Source organism: Callithrix jacchus, chromosome 4, assembly GCF_049354715.1.
Source record: "Callithrix jacchus isolate 240 chromosome 4, calJac240_pri, whole genome shotgun sequence".
NCBI lineage: Eukaryota > Metazoa > Chordata > Mammalia > Primates > Cebidae > Callithrix > Callithrix jacchus.
This window is the reverse complement of record NC_133505.1, coordinates 118386880-118407193: the sequence shown is the minus strand read 5'-3', so window position 1 is coordinate 118407193 and position 20314 is coordinate 118386880. Positions and strand designations below refer to the sequence as shown.

General features: G+C 37.0%; 1 protein-coding gene across 9 annotated transcripts in view; it reads left to right on the top strand.

Annotated features, from left to right (window-relative positions):
* Positions 1-20314, top strand: part of LAMA4 (laminin subunit alpha 4) — a 209616-nt gene that overhangs the window by 163657 nt on the left and 25645 nt on the right. For all 9 annotated transcript variants that reach the window (XM_054254353.2, XM_078369971.1, XM_054254352.2 and 6 more), the window contains 10 exons: positions 2615-2731; positions 4823-5002; positions 8813-8952; positions 11693-11866; positions 12492-12637; positions 13100-13262; positions 14111-14244; positions 14701-14872; positions 17766-17897; positions 19364-19506. In XM_054254353.2, coding sequence (XP_054110328.2) covers positions 2615-2731; positions 4823-5002; positions 8813-8952; positions 11693-11866; positions 12492-12637; positions 13100-13262; positions 14111-14244; positions 14701-14872; positions 17766-17897; positions 19364-19506 — 1501 coding nt within the window. The remainder of the gene's footprint in view (positions 1-2614; positions 2732-4822; positions 5003-8812; positions 8953-11692; positions 11867-12491; positions 12638-13099; positions 13263-14110; positions 14245-14700; positions 14873-17765; positions 17898-19363; positions 19507-20314) is intronic.

The window sequence follows — 20314 nt, the reverse complement described above, 5'->3', positions numbered from 1 at the left end:
GCTAAATGACGTTATCATTTCAGATTACCTTTTCTTTATTTCCAAATTCCTTTCAATGATCAGTAATGTTTATTTACCAATTTTCCTTTTTATTATATATATCACATAGTTGATAATCAATATAATCTCAGGAAGCTGCTATTTAAATGAATCTTCTACTTAACTCATTTGAAAAATGAAAAGTATTTATGTAAGACAGTAAATTCCAAATAGAACACACTTCTTTTGAAACATTTCTTCTTATAAACATCAAGCCCAAAATAGATTTTCTTTCTTTTCTTTGTATCAAGAGATCCAAATACAGAGTTAAATATATTCTTTCTCAGTATGTCAGCCAGTACTTTTTTTGTTTTTGCAGTCATGAGACCCAAAAATAAGAGCTACAACATTGTTCATATTCTAATGTTTGGAAACTGAAACTTGAAAGCGGAAGGAGGCAGGGTACGATACAGATGCTCCACACTATCCAGAGAAAATGCAAAAGAAGTGCTGTGTTTGGTTAACTGTGCTTCATGACAGCACCACCCATTATACACATCTTTGGGGGGAAAGATAGCAATAAACCAAACACATTAAGACTACATAATAGAAAAGAAAAAGGGTGCCATCAGAGAGTGTAGCTTTACAATCCCATTGGAAAGAAGGAGGAAAGTGTAATTAGAAGTGATAAAACTATTTTGCTGTTTGTTAAGAAAGAAAATTCTTAGTGCTTTGGAATTAAACAAAGCACAAACAGAAGCAAAGAATTACTGGCAAAGTTGATCCTTTAGTTCAGATAATGAGATAATTACATCCTGACCTGATGGAATTGGCTCAAGGATAACCCCAGTTTAGCCACTGTGCCACAAGCACTCTTTCAAGAACAATTTTTAAGCAAAAGACTCTCAAAACTGATGTAAATAGGAAATCTAATAGTACTGTGTGTACATATGTATGTATAACAAATTTAACCATCCAGTGATCCCTGCCCACAAAGAAATCTCAAGGCTCAGATGGCTTCCCCAGTGAATTCTTAAACACTTAAAAAAGAAATAACACCACTTTCACACAAACTCTTCTAGAAAACGGAAAACTAGAAAGCATTCTCCAACTTGATTTATGAAGCCAACAAAACGTGGTTACCTGAATCACATAAGGATATTATTAAAAAGGAATATAATAAGCCAAATTCTCTTACAAAAAGGGATGCAAAAATTCTAATTAAGATATTAGCTAATATATAGCTAATACATATATCTAGCACATATATAAAGCGCAATATATGATGTCCAATTTGAGTTTATTTAGGATTTCAAGAATAGTTTAATATTTAAAATATCGATTGTAATTTATCACATTTATAGAACATAGCAGAAATTCATACGATCATCTAATTACATGTGGAAAAATTATTTAACAAACTTGATACTCATTTAAAAAAAGACTCAGCAAACTTGGAAACTTTCATAATCTGAAAAATAAAATAATATTCAGCAAATATATTAAAATGGAAATGTTGACCGCTTTTTTACTAATATTAGAAACAATACAATGACACCCTACATTACCAATTCAATGTGTAAAAATAAGTTTAATTTTATATACAACAATGGGAAATTAACTTTTTAAAATAACAGTGTTTTCAATAGCATCAAATAAATAGAAATAAATTTGTTAAAAGGGGCTAAGTTTGCTACACATAAAGATTCAGATAAATGATCTAAACAAGAATTTATATGTAAATAATAAATATCATATTCATTGAGTAGAAGACTCAAATTTGTAAAAATGACAAGTCTCCCATATTCATCTACAGATTCAGTTTAGTACCAATTAAAGCACCTGAACTGAATATTCTAGAATTTATATGGAAATGAGAGGGGAAAGCCAATAATAGCCAAGATAGTTGAAGAATAAAACCAAAGCTGGAAGACAAACTACATTATCAAGATGTATTATAGCTCTATACAGAAATTATCACAGTTATAAAAGACTATAATACTGTATCCACTCTTTTGAATAGTGTTTAAAAACAGACACAACCATCAGATGGAGATAGAATTCAAAATAGTGATCATCTTTGGGTCAGCACAGGGTGTCTAGGGAAATTTGAAGGTGGTAGTAAGTTTCTATTTTCTTAACCTGGATGCTGGTTATATTTGGTGGTCATTTTGTGAAAATTTGTCAAGCTGTGCACTTACAAAGGATGCCTTTTTCTAGATGTATGTTATATAGCAATTAAAATTTTATTGAAACAAATAAGAAAGCAAGAATTATTCTTATCACCAGTCATTATCATATATATGTAGAGAGAGAGACAGATTTTTTTCTTTTCAGCTCGCGTTAACAGTTGTGCTGCTTGGTGTTATTAGTCACAGCAGGGCTATCTGTTTCCATCAAAGAAATTAACCATTATGGCATCCTAAGTCACTCACAAGCAGTATTACAAGTGTTCTGCAATTCTGTATCTCGATTTTTAAATGCTACTTTCCAGAATTGTTGATCTATGTTCAGAGTATTCAGAATACTACGAATACTGCAGATGACTCCATCCTTCAAATGAGAAGTTTCCTTGTTGAAAAGAAAACCTTTTCAAGGCATCTTGGCTCCACTTCTTTCTGCTCCTTCTCTACAGGCAGTGATGAGGCGGTGGCTGACACTAGCAAGCGTGTGGGTGGAGCCCTAGCAAGGAAAAGTGCCCTTAAAACCAGACTCAATGATGCCGTTAAGCGACTACAAGCAGCAGAGAGAGGTAAGCAACCTGAGAGAGAATTGAGGTCTCATCTGTTGGTTCACTGGAGTGTAAGGTAAACCTTCAAGGAAGGATTAGGTGACTGTTTATTGTCAATGTTTTTAGACAAAATAACTTGTGTTCATCACCAAAAAAAATTGTTATAGAAAATAAAAAGAAAAAACAAATATAAACACTGTAATCACACCACCTAGAGGTGACCTTTATATTTGAGACCCTTTTTTTCCCCAGCATTTCCTCTGTGTGTGTGTGTGTGTGTGTGTGTGTGTATGTCTTTTAATGAGATCAATGAGATCAAGCTGTTTATAGTGTTTGATAATGGCATTCTTATGAATGTTATGTTATGTGCATCCTTCCTCAGAACAATATGCCCTTATTTGGTTATTGGATTTCTTTGGCCTCAGCTGTAAACAGCTTTCCTCTGTTACATGTTGAGTCATTCTCATCACATAAACAGCAGGTCCAAACAGAGACCAAATAGAGACCAAGCAGACCAACAAGCCCAAGCAGAGAAACAAAAGCACACGTTTTTCTTAATCTAGGACTGCAGTGGTATCTTACATTGATGTGATTGGAAGCAGATGTGCCTTCCTCAGCACAGTGAAAGTTAAAATACTAATGCAGCATATGGGTGTTTTATTGGAATGAGTGAATCCTAGCTACAGTGCTACAGTGCACCAAAGCTCTGGCCAGCAGAGTGGTCCTTCACAAAGAAACATCAGCAGCAGCATCATCAGAGTTACTGCTTATTGATGCTTAATATGATCTGAGCACTGTCCTGAGTGTTCAACACTTATAAATGGGTAATTTATAAAAAAAAAAAAAGAGTTTTTATTGACTAACAGTTCTGCATGGCTGGGGTGGCCTCAGGAAACCTACCATCATTGCAGAAAGCACCTCTTTACAGTGTGGCAGAAGAGAGAATGATTGCTGAGCAAAGGGGAAATGCCAGACACTTATAAAACCATCAGATCTCCTGAAAACTCACTATCACAAGAACAGCATGAGGAAAGCCACCCCCATGATTCAATTATCTCTCATTGGTCCCTCCCATGACTGGTGGGGATTATGGAGATTACAATTCAAGAAGAGATTTGGGCGGGAACACAGCGAATCATATTAATACCTTATGTCATGGGGATAAGTGCCACTTTTGCCTTCAGACTAATATGAACTCTGAGGTTCATCAATGTTAGGGAACTTGCTGCAACAGGCACAACCAGTAAGAAGCAGATTCAGGATTCAAATCAGCATTTATCAGAATCCAGAGTGTGTGAGGTTAAATGAAAGGTACCCTCACCTTAATAAATTATTTATATATTATTAAATTAATTATGTATTACTTGTATAATAAAAATAATTTGAATTTACTTAGGTAATGATATAACTTCAAATTTATAATTATTTTAGAGTTCTAATTATTTTACAGTTGAGGCCAAAGAAATCCAATAACCAAATTAGGGCATAACTACAAATTTATAAAATTTGAAGTTATAAGATCATCTAAGTGAATTCTAATTATCTTTATTATAAAAAATAAGTAATTCTTATAGAAAAATTAGAAAATGTAGATAAGAAAAAAGAAGAAAATCATCCCATCCCCTAGACAAATTTTTTGTTGTAAACTTACATTATGGTTATTTTAAAGATGTAATTTTTTAACAAAAATTGGAATTCACCAATAAAACTCTTTGAAATTTGCTTTTTTTCTACTAAAAAATACCTTTCTTTATGGATCGACTTCTACAGCATCATTTTTATGGTAAAAGTGTTCCACAAGCCTACTTTTTCATAAAGAAAGTAATATTTGCAATTAATTTCAGACACAAACCTCTTATGAGTTAAAATCTCATGTGCATTTTCTATTGCTTTCTCACCAGCTTATAGGAAATAGTTATACTCTTCTTTTTAAATTTGCCTCTTAATTTGGAAATGTTTTCAGTGAGTCACATGATTATCTAGAGATCTTACTTTTACTTAAGAGCCCAAATGTGAGATCTGGGCTTCATTCAAGGGTTAAAGGGGTGTCAATGTTCCCCAACAAATGTCCGACTTCTCTGCAAAGTGAATAACCCTGTGCTCTGTGTGAAGGGGATGCTCAGCAGCGCCTGGGGCAGTCCAAGCTGATCACCGAGGAAGCCAACAGGACCACGATGGAGGTGCAACAGGCCACCGCCCCAATGGCCAACAATCTAACCAACTGGTCACAGAATCTTCAAAATTTTGACTCTTCTGCTTACAACACTGCAGTGGACTCTGCTAGAGATGCAGGTATCACTTAGATATTTTACAATTTCAGTCTAATGAAGGAATTGGCCATTAAACTCTATACAACTTTTGTCAAGAAACCGTTTTCTTCATTTGGGTTTTGGATTTGAAAACTGTAGAAGTTAGCTTAGAAAAAGAAAAGGTTTTGCTCTGTTCATCTATCTATCTATACCTGTGTGTATACATAGGAAAAACATATATATTTTACATAAACAATAGATAGATTGGTAAAGAGTCATAATTTTTTCTATGTGAAATAATGGTAGCGATTGTAATAATGTAAGACTTATTTAGGGAACAAAGTTAATCAAATGTTGGGTAAATAATCTTAACAAAATACTGTTTAGCTTTTAGGGAAAAAAGTACTAAATGGCATTGCTTTTACTAAGCAACATTGCTTTTTCTTTATCTGGGTAAAGCAGGTTATTACTAACAAATACTGAATACAGCCAAACATAACTCCAGCTTTCTATTCAGAATAGTATGTTGGGACCGGGCGCGGTGGCTCACGCCTGCAATCCCAGCACTTTGGGAGGCCAAGGCGGGTGGATCACGAGGTCAAGAGGTGGAGACCATCCTGGTCAACTTGGTGAAACCCCTTCTCTACTAAAAATACAAAAAATTAGCTGGGCATGGTGGCGCATGCCTGTAATCCCAGCTACTCAGGAGGCTGAGGCAGGAGAATTGCCTGAACCCAGGAGGCAGAGGTTGCGGTGAGCCGAGATCGTGCCATTGCACTCCAGCCTGGGTAACAAGAGTGAAACTTCATCTCAAAAAAAAAAAAAAGAATAGTATGTTGGTCAACTTGAATATACAGTTCTATAGAAATGAAAATGAAATATTTTCATGTCTACCTAATTTATTTTGTAGATATTAGAACCACCTAATACTTGTAAAGTTTCCCTTCTTCCATTCTCACATTTTTATCCAATCCCATCACGACCTCTTAAATAACAATGTCCATCAATATCATGACAAATCATGACTAGAACTTTTTGTTCTCCAATATGGTTTGCATACAATATTACCTTCACTTGTAACTGAATTAAGAAAGTTCATAGATCTATGTATGACCTGTCACTGGAAATTTTATTCCAATTAACAGATACCCATTCGCGTAACAGTAAAATCGCTCTTTTGTAATGATCTTTTAAGTATACATTTATTTCTTCCAAGTAACCACTCATGTAAGTGCTTTTAAAATTTTGTCTTTAAAACATTTGTCTACTATTCAACTCTTACATTTATAATGATATTGCCTCAGGAATATGCACTCAATCTGTTTTACATTTGTGTTTCCATTTTTCACCAGTCTTACCAAGTGATTCCAGTAAGCATCCAGAGCTAGTGCTAATTGAAATTGTTTACTGTGCTTTTCTTGAATGGCATTTTGTGGTTCAAAACAAAGAAAATGAAAATGGATACCATAATGAAGAAACTTTATCAAGACTCTAATATACAGTGGCCTCCTTTTTCTGAGAAAATTGATTGTAGGGAGCGGGAGGACTCATATACATTTAGGGTCTTATATACATTTCCATAATCACTATCTAACAATTCATTAAGTATATCCTCTCTAGTTTTTAAAGACTAGTATACTATAAAATAGGTGTTGTGGTCAGTGATCCTCTGTATTAATCAATATAATACACTGATGGTTGCTATTATTTTACTTAATTCTATGCCTTGTGCTAGAGAACCATTGTATGTCCTAAGTACAGAGAAGGGATGTTTCCTTGATCTGCGCTGACATAGTATCCGGAACCTGAGTTTAGCTTTTCTTCTCTAGAAAGAGGCTTGCTCTTGCTCAGCTGCTAATGCTTAATGACCATGGCCCTGCCCTTAGATAAGCGAATACCTCAAAAGTGTTCCGTCTCTGGGCCAATGCTACTCAAATATTAGAGTGCATTAGAATCACCTGGAGGGCTTGTTAAACACAGACTGCTGGATCCCACTCCTGGAATTGCTGATTCAGTGGGCTTGGGACAGGGCCAAAGGGCTTGCATTTCTGATAAGTCCCTGGGGATGCTGATGTTGCTTGTCTGGGAATCACACTTTTAAGAATCACTGTTCAGTCAATGAAACTCTGGAAAAAGTTATGCCATTCTCTTTGTTTTGAGTTTCTTTCATCAAGCTGTATCCTTATGACGTGTGCTTTTTTTTTTTTCTTGAGACAATCTAGCTCTGTCACCCAGGCTGGAATGCAGTGACACGATCTCAGCTCACTGCAACCTCTGCCTCTTGGGTTCAAGGGATTATCCCGCCTCAACCTCCCGAGTAGCTGGGATTACAGGCACGTGCCACCATGACTGACTAATTTTTGTAGTTTTAGTAGAGACAAGGTTTTGCCGTGTTGGCCAGGCTGGTCTCGACCTCCTGACCTCAGGTGATTCACCCACCTCCCAAAGTGCTGGGATTACAGGCGTAAGCCACCATGCCTAGCTGACTTGAATTCTTTTCTATGTCTAAATTGTGCATTCAAAAAAAAGGACATGAGAAGTAGGTCAGTGGCAAGCCTGGTGGGGCACAGAGGCACTAGACTGAGTCAAGGGGAATGTGCATCTCCCCCTCCAGTCACTTCCTCTTTAGCTGCTTTCCTCAACCTGCAATACCAGATGTTGTTTTGTTCTCCAGCAAGATGCGCAAAAATAAAAAGAAATAAAAGGTTGCTATGATCTGCTTGTAGCATCACCCTTGTCTGCACCCACAGACCATAGCCACCCACCCCTACGTTGGCACAATTGCCACTTTTCTGAGTGCCACCTGTTTCCTCCATCTAGTACTGTCTTCTGGGACAGTGGCAGCAGGATGATGTGTGCATGGACCTTCTGGAAAACAACCTTCCCACCTTTTTTCCCAGTATTCCTCTTGACCAGTTCTATCAGTTATATTAGAAATGCAAGAAGAACCTGTGCTATATGGTTAAAGGAACATTTGTGTATATACTGTGGACCCTGCCCTTTAGAAAAAGCCTGCTCCACATACAACTTTTAGATCCCTAAGTACTATAAATGTCATAAAAACAGAAACAAATTGTGCTTTGGACTTTGTTAAGTCCACAACTACGCCAGACGTCACACTTGGGGTCAGGTTGGAGCCCATGCTGAGGTCTGAGGGAAGGACATGGGTGGAAGATAACTAAAAGAACACTTTGGGGGATGTAGAGAGGTGAAATATAGTTTTATTCAGCAGCTCTCTCATCAGCAGCTCTCACACTGTCTGCTCTGTCTCGGCAGCTTGCTCCTGCTGCTCCCATGCACAGCTGCATAGCCAGCTCTGCCTTGCCTTCAGGGTCAGCAGCTTAACCCTCTCCCTCTCCAAGCTGGTTCCTGGCTCCCCATGCCTGCCTTCAAGGCAACCGGCTCTCCCTTACAGAGGTCAGTAGCGTTACTCTCTCTTTGGGCACCAGCACACCCAAGCCATGTTGAGCCCTGGTTCTCCCTCTGTCCATCTGCAAGACAGGCCACCTTGGCACTCTCTCTTTGGACACAAGAGCACATGCCCTGTGCATGCCATAAGCAGGGCAGTTATACGTTTTCAAACCAGAGTGGCTCTGAGCCAAGTATGAACTTACACAAACAGGTTCTGTAACAAATGGAGTATGTACCTGTGCACTACACTCGCTGAGTCACTCTGGGCTTTGACCAAAGCACATTCATGTACCTTACAGGTTTTACTATTAATTTTACAGGATTAAAAATAATTTATTATAGTTCTACCATACATAGTCCATGTTTGTTGTCTACATCTGATTCATGAAATATACTTAATATTGAGATATTTACTCAAGTGATTAATTTTTATTAACTGCAGTAAGAAATCTGACAGAGGTGGTCCCTCAGCTCCTGGATCAACTTCGTACAGTTGAGCAGAAGCTGCCTGCAAGCAACGTCTCTGCCAGCATCCAGAGGATCCGAGAGCTCATTGCTCAAACCAGAAGTGTTGCCAGCAAGGTAACTGATGAAAAGACTCATCAGTCACTTAGTGACAATCATAACACAAAGCTGAGTTGCAACAGCTTGGGCAGCTTCAAGAGCCTGGACCTTTCTACTGTGTTCTCCAATTCAGTAATTCTCAGCCCCATTTGCTAATTAGAAACACGTGAGGAACTTTGAAAACGAAATCAATTCCTGGTCCCAACCTGAAAGCAATATATCAGACTGTGGAGAAAGGGCTCCATACTTGTGTTTTCTTGAAAGCTCCCAGGTTATTCTAACGTATAGTCAGGTTTTAAAAACCACAGAGTTAAACTAGTCAATAAAGCTAATATAGCAAAAGAAATCAAGTAAAGCATCAATAAAAGCCTCAATTCGTTCTTATATTTTATTTATTATTTTAACAGCTTCTACATAATGGAGTAACCTATCCCATCTGCCCTACCTCTTCAAGAAATTCACTGGTACAACACAAATTATGATGAAGCTTTTACTGACCACCCGCAGGGTTGACTGAGCAATCACATACTGGCTAAGAGGAATAAACTCAACTAAGACATTGTTTTGAGACACATACAGAAGCAACCTAGCAGAAGATAACTAGAGTTGGCATTTGTAGGAACATCTCCTGACACAGCAATTAACTTTTCAGTGTGGCAAAGTGGGCCTTGTTCTTTAACCTCTTGAATTTTTTTTTTTTTTTTTTGAGATGGAGTTTTGCTTTTGTTGCCCAGGCTGGAGCACAATGGCACCATCTCAGCTCACCACAACCTCTGCCTCTTGGGTTCAAGCGATTCTTTTTCCTCAGCCTTCTAAGTAGCTGGGATTACAGGCATGCACTGCCAAGCCCAGCTAATTTTGTATTTTTAGTAGGGATGGGGGTTTCTCCATGTCGGTCAGGCTGGTCTCAAACTCCCAACCTGAGTTGGTCCTCCCACCTTGGCCTCCCAAAGTGCTGGGATTACAGGCGTGAGCCACCGCACCAATCCTTCAACTTTTTTAATTGATTCATAGACCAGACTCCATTTTTATGATCAAAGTATATGGTTTTATTTTCTCAGTTCAGAATTAGCTTGAGCGGACTACTGGTCCTAATTATTGAGAGAAAGAAGAGTTAGAAATCAACTATTTTGTAATGGAGAATTTTATTCTTGGTAAATAGACCTGACTTTTAAATGATAGATGATAAATGGTCCCATATGATAAATTACCTTATTTTCAAAAAAGGTTTATCTAAAGGTACATCAAGAAATGGTATTGTAAAAAACAGTTGGTTTTTGTGAGTACTTTCTCGTAATATTATTTATATAAAGAATATGACTTTGGGACCTTACGCACCTAAGACCATTTGCTAAAGACAGACTTAGCCCTACCTTTGGGAATTGGGAGCTTACTCAGCGCCCCAAAGTGAGATGCTTTTCATGAAGATACGTGCTATTCTCAGACTCTCCGTTACTAATGTAAGACTTTAATCCCCTACACTTCTTGTTTATTAAGGTGTATTGGTCTTAGCCAGACGCAGTGGCTCATGCTTGTAATCTCAGCACTTTGGGAGGCCAAGGCGGGCAGATCTCTTGAGTCCAGGAGTTTGAGACCAGGCTGGCCAACATGGCGAAACCTTGTCTGTACCAAAAATGCAAAAATTGGCTGGGCATGGTGGCACACACCTGTAGTCCCAGCTTCTCAGGAGGCTGAGGCACGAGAATCACTTGAACCTAGGAGATGGGGGTTACAGTGAGCTGAGATTGTGACACTGTATTCCAGTCTGGGTGACAGTGAGACTGTCTCAAAAATAAAAAAGATGTATTAGTCTTTCCTCAACTGGTAACATAGGACAGCTGCACTCCAGTCATTTGGGAATAGAGCTCTGAGCTCACTGACCACCAACATTAGCCAAATCAGTATTAATAAATTAATGTAAAGATGTCTACTCAGTTGGAAAAATTCAGATAAATGACATAAGTATACACAATCCATCTGCTTCTAAATACTCTAAAAATTGCCCCTGAATCAGTCCAGTTCAGCATATCACATTGGGCCTCTTAGAAATGCACTTACTGAATTGTGCTTTGTTGTGAGGCCTTTCTGTGAGCCATTATAAGAGGCACCTTATGAACACATTACAGTCATGATAATGATAGGGCCAGGCACTGGAAAGCACTTTATAGTTATCATTGTATTTCATGCTCACACCAAATTTATTATCCTCATTTCACAGATGAGGAAACTAAAGGTTACATAGCTAGGAAGTGGCAGAGCCCACCTGGTCTGAGACTACAAAGCTAGTCCGGACCCCTCCCAACTGTACAGACAAGGGCAAGGATGTGGCTCCCAGCCTCACCGCATGCCCCCTTTATGAGGACCCTAGGGAGAAAGTCTCAGCTGTATTAGGAACCAAGATTAGTTCTACTCCTCCTAAATGGTTAGTTTTGTGTAATTGCTATGAGCTTTGTGAACTGTATACTGACCAGCCAACTTGAGCAAGTTGTTTCTTCACCCAAACCAAATATATAGTTCATCGTGAAATTCATATTTATCCTCGTTTTTGGATCTTAGTCACCACCTTTTTTGCTTTCTCTCACCCCATTCTAAACTGTCATAATCTGCCCTAAGCCTCTCTCCAACAAGGGGAGGAGGTGAGTAAATAACTAAAGGCATGGAGGTGAGGAGAGCTCAGAGGCCCCTGTCACGAATGAGGGAAGAACAATGAGAACCATTTCTGCAAAGCACTTTTAATGAAACCGTTGTGTAACTCCAGATCCAAGTCTCCATGATGTTTGATGGCCAGTCAGCGGTGGAAGTGCACTCGAGAACCAGTATGGATGACTTAAAGGCCTTCACGTCTCTGAGCCTGTACATGAAACCTCCTGTGAAGCAGCCGGAACTGACAGAGACTGCAGATCAGTTTATCCTGTACCTCGGAAGCAAAAACGTAAGAACATGAATTTGAAAGGAGGGAATAATATTTACAAGCAAGCTGCTTTTTCTCTTGCCTAAAATAAAGCCACCTGGGCAAACAAGCCAAAACAATGCCCATTCTGGTAACTCAGAAGATCTCATTTTAATGGCAAGATTAAAAGAAAGACTTAAGGACAAGTAATTTATTCTCTGTGTGGGATATTGTGGGGATTGTTTTCTATCACCATCACATTACGAACTTTCATGAGTCTGAATGGAACACCTCAAGGACTTTGAGAAAGATAGAAGCCTCTGTTCGATGCCAAATCCTGTTTGGAGATACATAGTGATGGGTACTGTCAGACTGTATTATATCCCTAGGTTAGCCTCACAAAATTAGCCTATTCCTGCAGCCAACCAATTTCCACAAGCTTAAGCAAGCCTAGGGCCGGCAGACTCTTACGTGGCCACAGGAAGGCTGGAAAGGAAGAGCCACTGCCTGGTCTCACAGGAGCGCTGGGTAGTAAGTCAGGGCAGAAGTCACTTGGATACAGCCAAGCATTTGGATTTCTGTTTGTCCTTTAAAGAAATGAAAATAAAAGTTGATGTTCATTCATATGAATTTTATTTAAATTACTTCTTACTTCTTGATATTTCAGGCCAAAAAAGAGTATATAGGTCTTGCAATCAAAAATGATAACCTGGTATATGTCTATAATTTGGGAACTAAAGATGTGGAGATTCCCCTGGACTCCAAGCCCGTCAGTTCCTGGCCTGCTTATTTTAGCATTGTCAAGATTGAAAGGTACAGTGAATTCATGACATAGGGTGTATATGCGCAATTCACAAAAAAGCTTTTGAAGGCTTGCGTGCACATGTGTGTGCGTGCGCATGCACACTCACACACACACACAGAGACACACAGGGTCTTCCTGTGGATGTTATGAATAGCATTTTCTTCCCTTTATTCTTGCTCGCTTTTCTTCCATTATTCTTGTACTCTTTCCCAAACACCTTAGTAAAAAAGAGAAAAAAAAGGTCATTTCCAAATCACGATCTGATTAGATTTTACCTGATCAATTCATGAATTAATTTCAAAATGAAATATCTTTCTTCTTTCCCATTGATTGTGATATTTTATAAAAGCTTATTAGTGTGACAGAATTAAATTACCAACTTTGTAATGAGGGAACATTAACATTTTGACATTTAAAAAGTATTTTCTACGAATTATCTAATAACGAGTGAAAATTCTTTATCTCAATAGGGTGGGAAAACATGGAAAGGTGTTTTTAACAGTCCCAAGTCTAAGTAGCACAGCAGAGGAAAAGTTCATTAAAAAGGGGGAATTTTCAGGAGATGACTCCCTGCTGGATCTGGACCCTGAGGACACAGTCTTTTATGTTGGTGGAGTGCCTTCCAACTTCAAGGTCAGCCATACAGCTATATTTTCACCTATTATAAATCTACAGTAATTGTTTTTATAAATCCATAAACCTATAATGACTTGGGGGTTGCTGGTATCACTTTAAGAGCTTGGTTTAGTGGGGAGTAGAATTCTGAACAAGAATCTGTAAATCTGGTCTGTGCTACTCATATTTGAATAATGTCAAATGCTTTCAAGTTATAACTAACTCCTGAAGATCATTTCATTCTGACACATGCATATGTAATTAATATTACCCACACCTGCTGCAGGAATGTCCATAGCTTGTGGTGTCCCCACAGTTTAGACCAATCTTCAGCTTTGCAGTGGTGGTTTCAGAAATTCAGTTATCTCACCTAATACATGTATGAAATAAAGTTACTGAGATGAAAGTGGGGGTAGGAGAGAGTATGAAATCTGATGAAGGGTGGATAAGAGATAGGTCGAAGAAGATGGGAAGTTGATCTAGGGTTCCAATTTCAGGACTGTTATTACTAGTTATGGGCACATTACTGGAATTTCTCTGAGGATTATTTTCTCTCTCATTATATGAGACCAGGAATACCTACCTCACAAAGCTGGCATGAGGACTGATTTTTGTCATGAATTCACTGTCCAGCCTGTGACTCACACATAATCTGTGCTCAGGAAATCCCACTTTTTCGGCTGATTTGCACAACTGACAAGTCACTGCATATCTAAATGATTTGGCGTAAACACACTGGGGTCTAGAAAGATATTTCTAAGAAGGGATATGTCGCTTTGACTTACTGTTAGTTTCATTGTCTGTTTTGTGACGTCTGAGTAAAACATGATCGTGAAATAGTTGATTTTACCTTTTCTTTTGCACAGCTCCCTGCCAGTTTAAACCTGCCTGGCTTCGTTGGCTGCCTGGAGCTGGCCACTTTGAATAATGATGTGATCAGCTTGTACAACTTTAAGCACATCTATAATATGGACCCCTCCACATCAGTGCCCTGTGCCCGGTAAGAGACAGTTAAGAACACTAAAGACTTGGATATTCGTGCAAGAGCAGCAGATAGAACAAGTAAGAGTCATTCAGGTTCTCAAGCTTTTCTTTGGGGAAGCCAGTTTTGAAACTGCATAAGTCATACATGCAAAAAACTCTTCACCTTTTCTCTATCATAGATGAGCATGCCCAAGTGTCAAGTCTTAAACAACTTGTTTGCAGCCTTGATTTAGGACTCCAGAGACTGGGGTGTCTTTGGAGACTTCAGTTGTCTAGCACACAGGATAAAGAAGGAAACAATCCATTTAAATTACCTACAAATATCTCTTTATCTCTTCCATGCAGACAACAGGACTTCATTTAAATGTTGTAAGGTCCACAGAAGATGTTAGAAGAATGGGTTAAAAGGGCTTCACTTGAAAAGCATAACAGAAACAGTAGTGTTCAAATGACCCTTGTGTTTCCCTTTCAGAGATAAGCTGGCCTTCACTCAGAGTCGGGCCGCCAGTTACTTCTTCGATGGCTCAAGTTATGCTGCAGTGAGAAACATCACAAGGAGAGGGAAATTTGGTCAGGTGACTCGCTTTGACATAGAAGTTCGAACAACAGCTGACAACGGCCTTATTCTCCTGATGATCAATGGAGTGAGTCAAAATACAAGTCCTACTACTTCTCCTTTATTTCCTTTACTTGCTGCTATTCATGTTTCCAGGATCTTTCCCAGGTCCAGTGTGTCATGCCATCAAATTGAAATTCTAGTTTAGAAAGTCAAATTGGATTTTCTTCTTCAGGAAAGTAATGACAGCAATAAATAAAAGCAACCCTGAAATGCATTTCCCCACAGTACATTTTTGGATATAAATAAACTAAGAGAACTTTGAGGAAATTAGCACCAAGATCTAGGTGAGCAGTGTTTCTGCAGAAATTTTGCCCTTGTCTCCTAACTCTTCTAAATCATATTCCCTCGTCAAATGAAAAGCAAAGCTTGCATGCTTTGTATATATGTGTGTGTATATAAATATATATGTGTGTACACACATATATATATACCTTTATTTATGAATTATATATGTGTACTATAAACAGATACAGGTATAGTATAAAACATTCAAAACTAGCAATAAAGGGCAAATTATATAATGATAAAATAAAAGATTAAATAAATATATATATTTAAAATGAAGATTAAGTTGACTTATTTGTTAATGATACAGAAATGTTTTTCTCTCACTAACAAAATATTTTAATAGCACTTTACTGTACAGCTCAAGGAAAATAGTTTTAGTGAGAAAATGTAATTAAATGTGCTAAATATTTTCAAAAATCCTTCAAATTTTTGTGATACAGTGATTCAAAAGTCTTGTCCTAAGTCCAGTTGATTTCAACACTAATTTTATTGGTTGTTGCAACTAGACAAGATACCTCACAAAATAAAAATGAAAGAGCATATCAGTATCTGTGCCTACTAAGTCAAATAGTTTTCAATCACATTCACCAAGTGGCAAAGGTTGTCTTTGAGATTCGACTGGTATGTTTCCTTTTTTCTAATATTAGTTCTTATAAGCTAACCAGATATTATTTTGTAAACTTTAATAAAAGGATTCAAAGCTATTGAAAAACTTAATTTGAAAGATTTTTCTAAAGTTTAGAAATTTCTTCCCTCAAATATTTTAATAGTGTTGATGGGAGAGTTTTTGTGAGATTGCATTTACATTGTTTCCATCAAAAAAATCACTTAACAATAGAAAAATCCCCAAACATCTTTAAAAACCATCTCTTAACAGTATAATTGTCCTCAAGAAAAAAAAAGAAAAAGTTACTTTCTCATCCATTATTATTATAATACCCTTACATTGGTGTGGCAGTATGTATATTTTGTGAAATAACTAGTAGAAAAAAAATAATAGTTTTCATACTACTGTCAGACATTTGTCATCACAAATAAAGTTCAACAAATTTAGAATAATTTATGTTACAAAGGAAAATATGTAACCCTCTATAAACTTGACAGCATTTTTAGTAATATGTAGGAAGTAGCCAGCAAATATCTGTGTGTCTCAAAATGTTTTCACATCACTCTATATCTCAATACAAATTGAGTGTAAATATTCTGTTTTTTAGGTTATATCACCCTTAAATCCATGTAACTAGGCACATGTAAACTGCAATAAATTGCAATAGGCTAGAAGCAATGAAATGGATGAGGAGCCACGTTCAATCCTTCAAGTATGGAACCCCTTTTGGGAAGCCTCACATATCCTGTGAAAGCCTGACAAAAGGATGAAATGAAGGCCCAGAGATAATTTATTCATGTATTAAATATTTAAAGTTAGTTGCTTTCTCTATTTTAGATTTTTTAGTGAGTATAAATAGACATTGAAATATTTTCTTCTGTATTTTAGATTTTTTAAATTAGTATATATAGAAGTTGAAATATTTTCTTTTAAAACTCCAATAGGTTGTTTTCCACACTCCCAGGAATGTACAAACTCCACTCAGGAGATCGCTTCCTGAACAGAGACTTTGCCACAGTGCTTTATTTTTCAAATCGTTGACTTCTTATATCTATGAACTATCTTCTGAAACAAGCAAACCTCACCAGTAAATTACTTGAGTGTTACCAAATTTCTTTGGTTCTCAAACATCACATGGTCCAAGCGTATAATCATTCTATATTTATTTACATAAATCCAGTGTTTCAAAACAATTCAGCAATGGCCTTCTTTTTTAAAATCCATATTTGCTGATAATATGGGAGAATTCTTTTCAGAATGCCATGAAATTATTTTTTAATATTACTAATTTCACCCTAAAATAAATTCAATCATATCTGTTGGCCTATTATAATTTTCAAAAATTGCCTAAAGACAAGGCAGTTGAATAAACATGGTATACTACACTCTGTTTTCAAGATTTTCTTAAGGGCAATAATGTAGACTTCATCCATTAATTCAGAAAGTAGAATTAAAACAAAAGGTTTTTTTTTTATACCATGTATAAATATTAACTTTTCTATATTAAGTTACGAAATCGCTGCTGATATGGAAGTAGTTGTCACTTTTGTTGTTTTTTGTTTGTTTGTTTGTTTGTTTGTTTGTTTGAGACAGAGTCTTGTTCTGTCGCCCAGACTGGAGTACAGTGGCACAGTCTCGACTCACTGCAACCTCTGCCTCCAGGGTTCAAGGAATTCTCCTGCCTCAGCCTCTTCAGTAGCTGGGATTACAGGCACCTGCCACCACAGCCGAATAATTTTTGTATTTTTAGTAGAGATGACATTTTGCCATGTTGGCCAGGCTGGTCTTGAACTCCTGGCCTCAAGTGATCCACTCACCTTGTCCCAAAGTCCTGGGATTATAGGTGTGAGCCACTGCACCCAGCCATTGTCACTTTTATTTTATAAGAATTTCATGTGACTTCCTTAGTCTTCAAATCACTCCAATAATAAAAAATACAGTCTTATTTCTCAAATTCAGCTAAATCTGATTCTATTCGCATAATAGCAGATGTTCTTATCTTACAACTTCTTTCTCTCCCCAGAGTATGTTTTTCAGACTGGAAATGCGCAATGGTTACCTACATGTGTTCTATGATTTTGGATTCAGCAATGGTCCGGTGCATCTTGAAGATACGTTAAAGAAAGCTCAAATTAATGATGCAAAATACCATGAGGTACAAATCATTGTGGTTTGGGTGGCTTTGCTTTTGTTTTTTATACTTAGATCTGTTGATCTAATCAGGCAGTCAAATGAGATAGGCAGGATAGTAAATCAACTAAGAACTTTCATATCTAAGGAGCAACTGACGGACCTCATCTTCTCAACCCCAGGAAAACATTTGTTTTAAAACAATGAATGTATTTTTGTCCTGTTGGTGTTCCAATTAAAAAGTCACTGGAAAATTCCTTTTAATTGCTTAATTAACCAGAAGGCTTCTATTAATCTTAAATATCTCCATTAGTATCCCTATAGAATACTTCCATACATTTGTTGAATGAGTCAGAGTGTAGATACACAGCCATTTTTTTTGTTTGTTTATCCTTTGAGCCCTACTAAATGTAACAAGAATACATATAAGTAAATACAGAATTTCCTTTTAAGCCACTTATTCAGAATTTAGAAAATACTAGCACAGTTTTCCTTATAAAGAGAACTCACAAAGAATCTCTTTTAGTTTTGAAACAGATGTGCAGGCTGCTGAAAATATACTTCATTTTTATTAACTATTTTAAATATACAATTTAATAATGTGTAAACAAGGCATAATATGTTTTATGTTGAACCAAAATGCAAGGGGTAAGAGGCTATATTTCCCTTTTCAGTTCAAAGTCCATAGCTTCATGAGAATGGTTTCCAATAAAAGAATATTTTAACTATTTCTCTGACTAGCATTTTTGCAGATTTATTAGAGCTGCTCACTGTGTCACCAAAAAAAATTACACCTGGTAACATGCAATCTAGATTCCAGAAGGCACCTGCTTGGGAATACAATAGGGGTTGCCGGGGGTATAAAGTTTCAGTTGTGCTAGGTGAGTAAGTTCTATGAATCTATACAACATGGAGCCTATAGTTAAAAATAATTTAAAATGTATTGAGGATTGATCTCATGTTAAGTGTGCTTAACACACACACATACACACACCCCAAAAAGGTACCCAAGGAAAGATTGGGAAATGTGTGATATGTCTCTTACCTTGATTGTGAGATTATATGAGTGTTTGCATATGTCCAAACTCATCAAATTGTATACATAAAATAAGTGTAGTTCTTTGTTTATCAACTAAACTTGAATAAAGTTGTTTTTAAAAAAGAAGAGAATGATGGCACCTGTTTATAGTTATTTCCTGAATCCTCTAGGAAGGAGCAGGAGGAAACAATAGGTCGAATGGCAAAATTTTTCTTGGGCTGGCTCCCTCTTCATATAGACCTCCTTTCCCAGGAAATGTGAACTGCTGGTTGTAGAAGCAAGAGTTTTCAAGTCTGTGAGAAAAGAAAATCTATTCCCCATTTTGTGAACAAACAAACACAAACGCATGCAAGAACAACTATTATAGCCAGAAGAATTAAAATACATAGAAGTCGTCACAGAGCTGAGTATTCAATAGTTAATCAAGGCTTACTATATATTATCTCTCCCAGATCTCAATCATTTACCACAATGATAAGAAATTGATCTTAGTAGTTGACAGAAGGCATGTCAAGAGCATGGATAATGAAAAGATGAAAATACCTTTTACAGATATATACATTGGAGGAGCTCCTGCAGAAATCTTACAATCCAGGTAAGGCTTTTTGTTAAGTAGCTGTTTGTTCCTAGCAATGTGCTAGGCTGGCAACATGCAGGAAGGTCTGGTAACAGTGTCAGCACCCTTGCTACTTTTACACACAGGGACAAGCACAGGCACACTCATTCATGTACCTGCAGGCCCCCTGCAGTCAGTCTTCAGGACCTCCTGAAATTAGCATTTCACAGATGTAATCACAGATTTCTTTAATTATTGTATTACTCTTAGAACATGATCTAATACAATATTTCTCATCAACAGTAGGAAGGGTGGAACATGTATATTGTGTGAAGAGGAAACAGCATTTGTCCGTTTACTTTTGCTTTAGTCTTAAACCCATTTTGAACTCTCCAGTAGCATCTGAGCTACACAAATGTTTAAGGTTATCCAAAGGGTTGTGTATTACGTATAATGAAACATTAAGACACTCCCCTAACCTTTGTTGATTACAGATGTGTTGCAAATAATGCCAAAATGGGTTCAATAACAACGTGGATTAATAAAAGTCTGAAGACCTGTGTTCAAATCCTAACATCACTTGTGGCATAAGAGAATAATTTATTTCTTAGTTTTATTTTATAGGTTAAACCCTGTGCAATTACTAAGAGTTGATTATTTTTATGTATGTCAGTATAATAATCATAGTTCCCTATGATTCAACCTAATAATCATCTGTTAAAGGGAAATAATAGTGTCTCCATCTGTCATACTGAATTGTTATAAGATAAAATGAGATAATATAATTAAAGCATTTTGAAAACTATAAGGAAGAAAGTGGCTTGACTCAGAACAAAACTCTTTTATA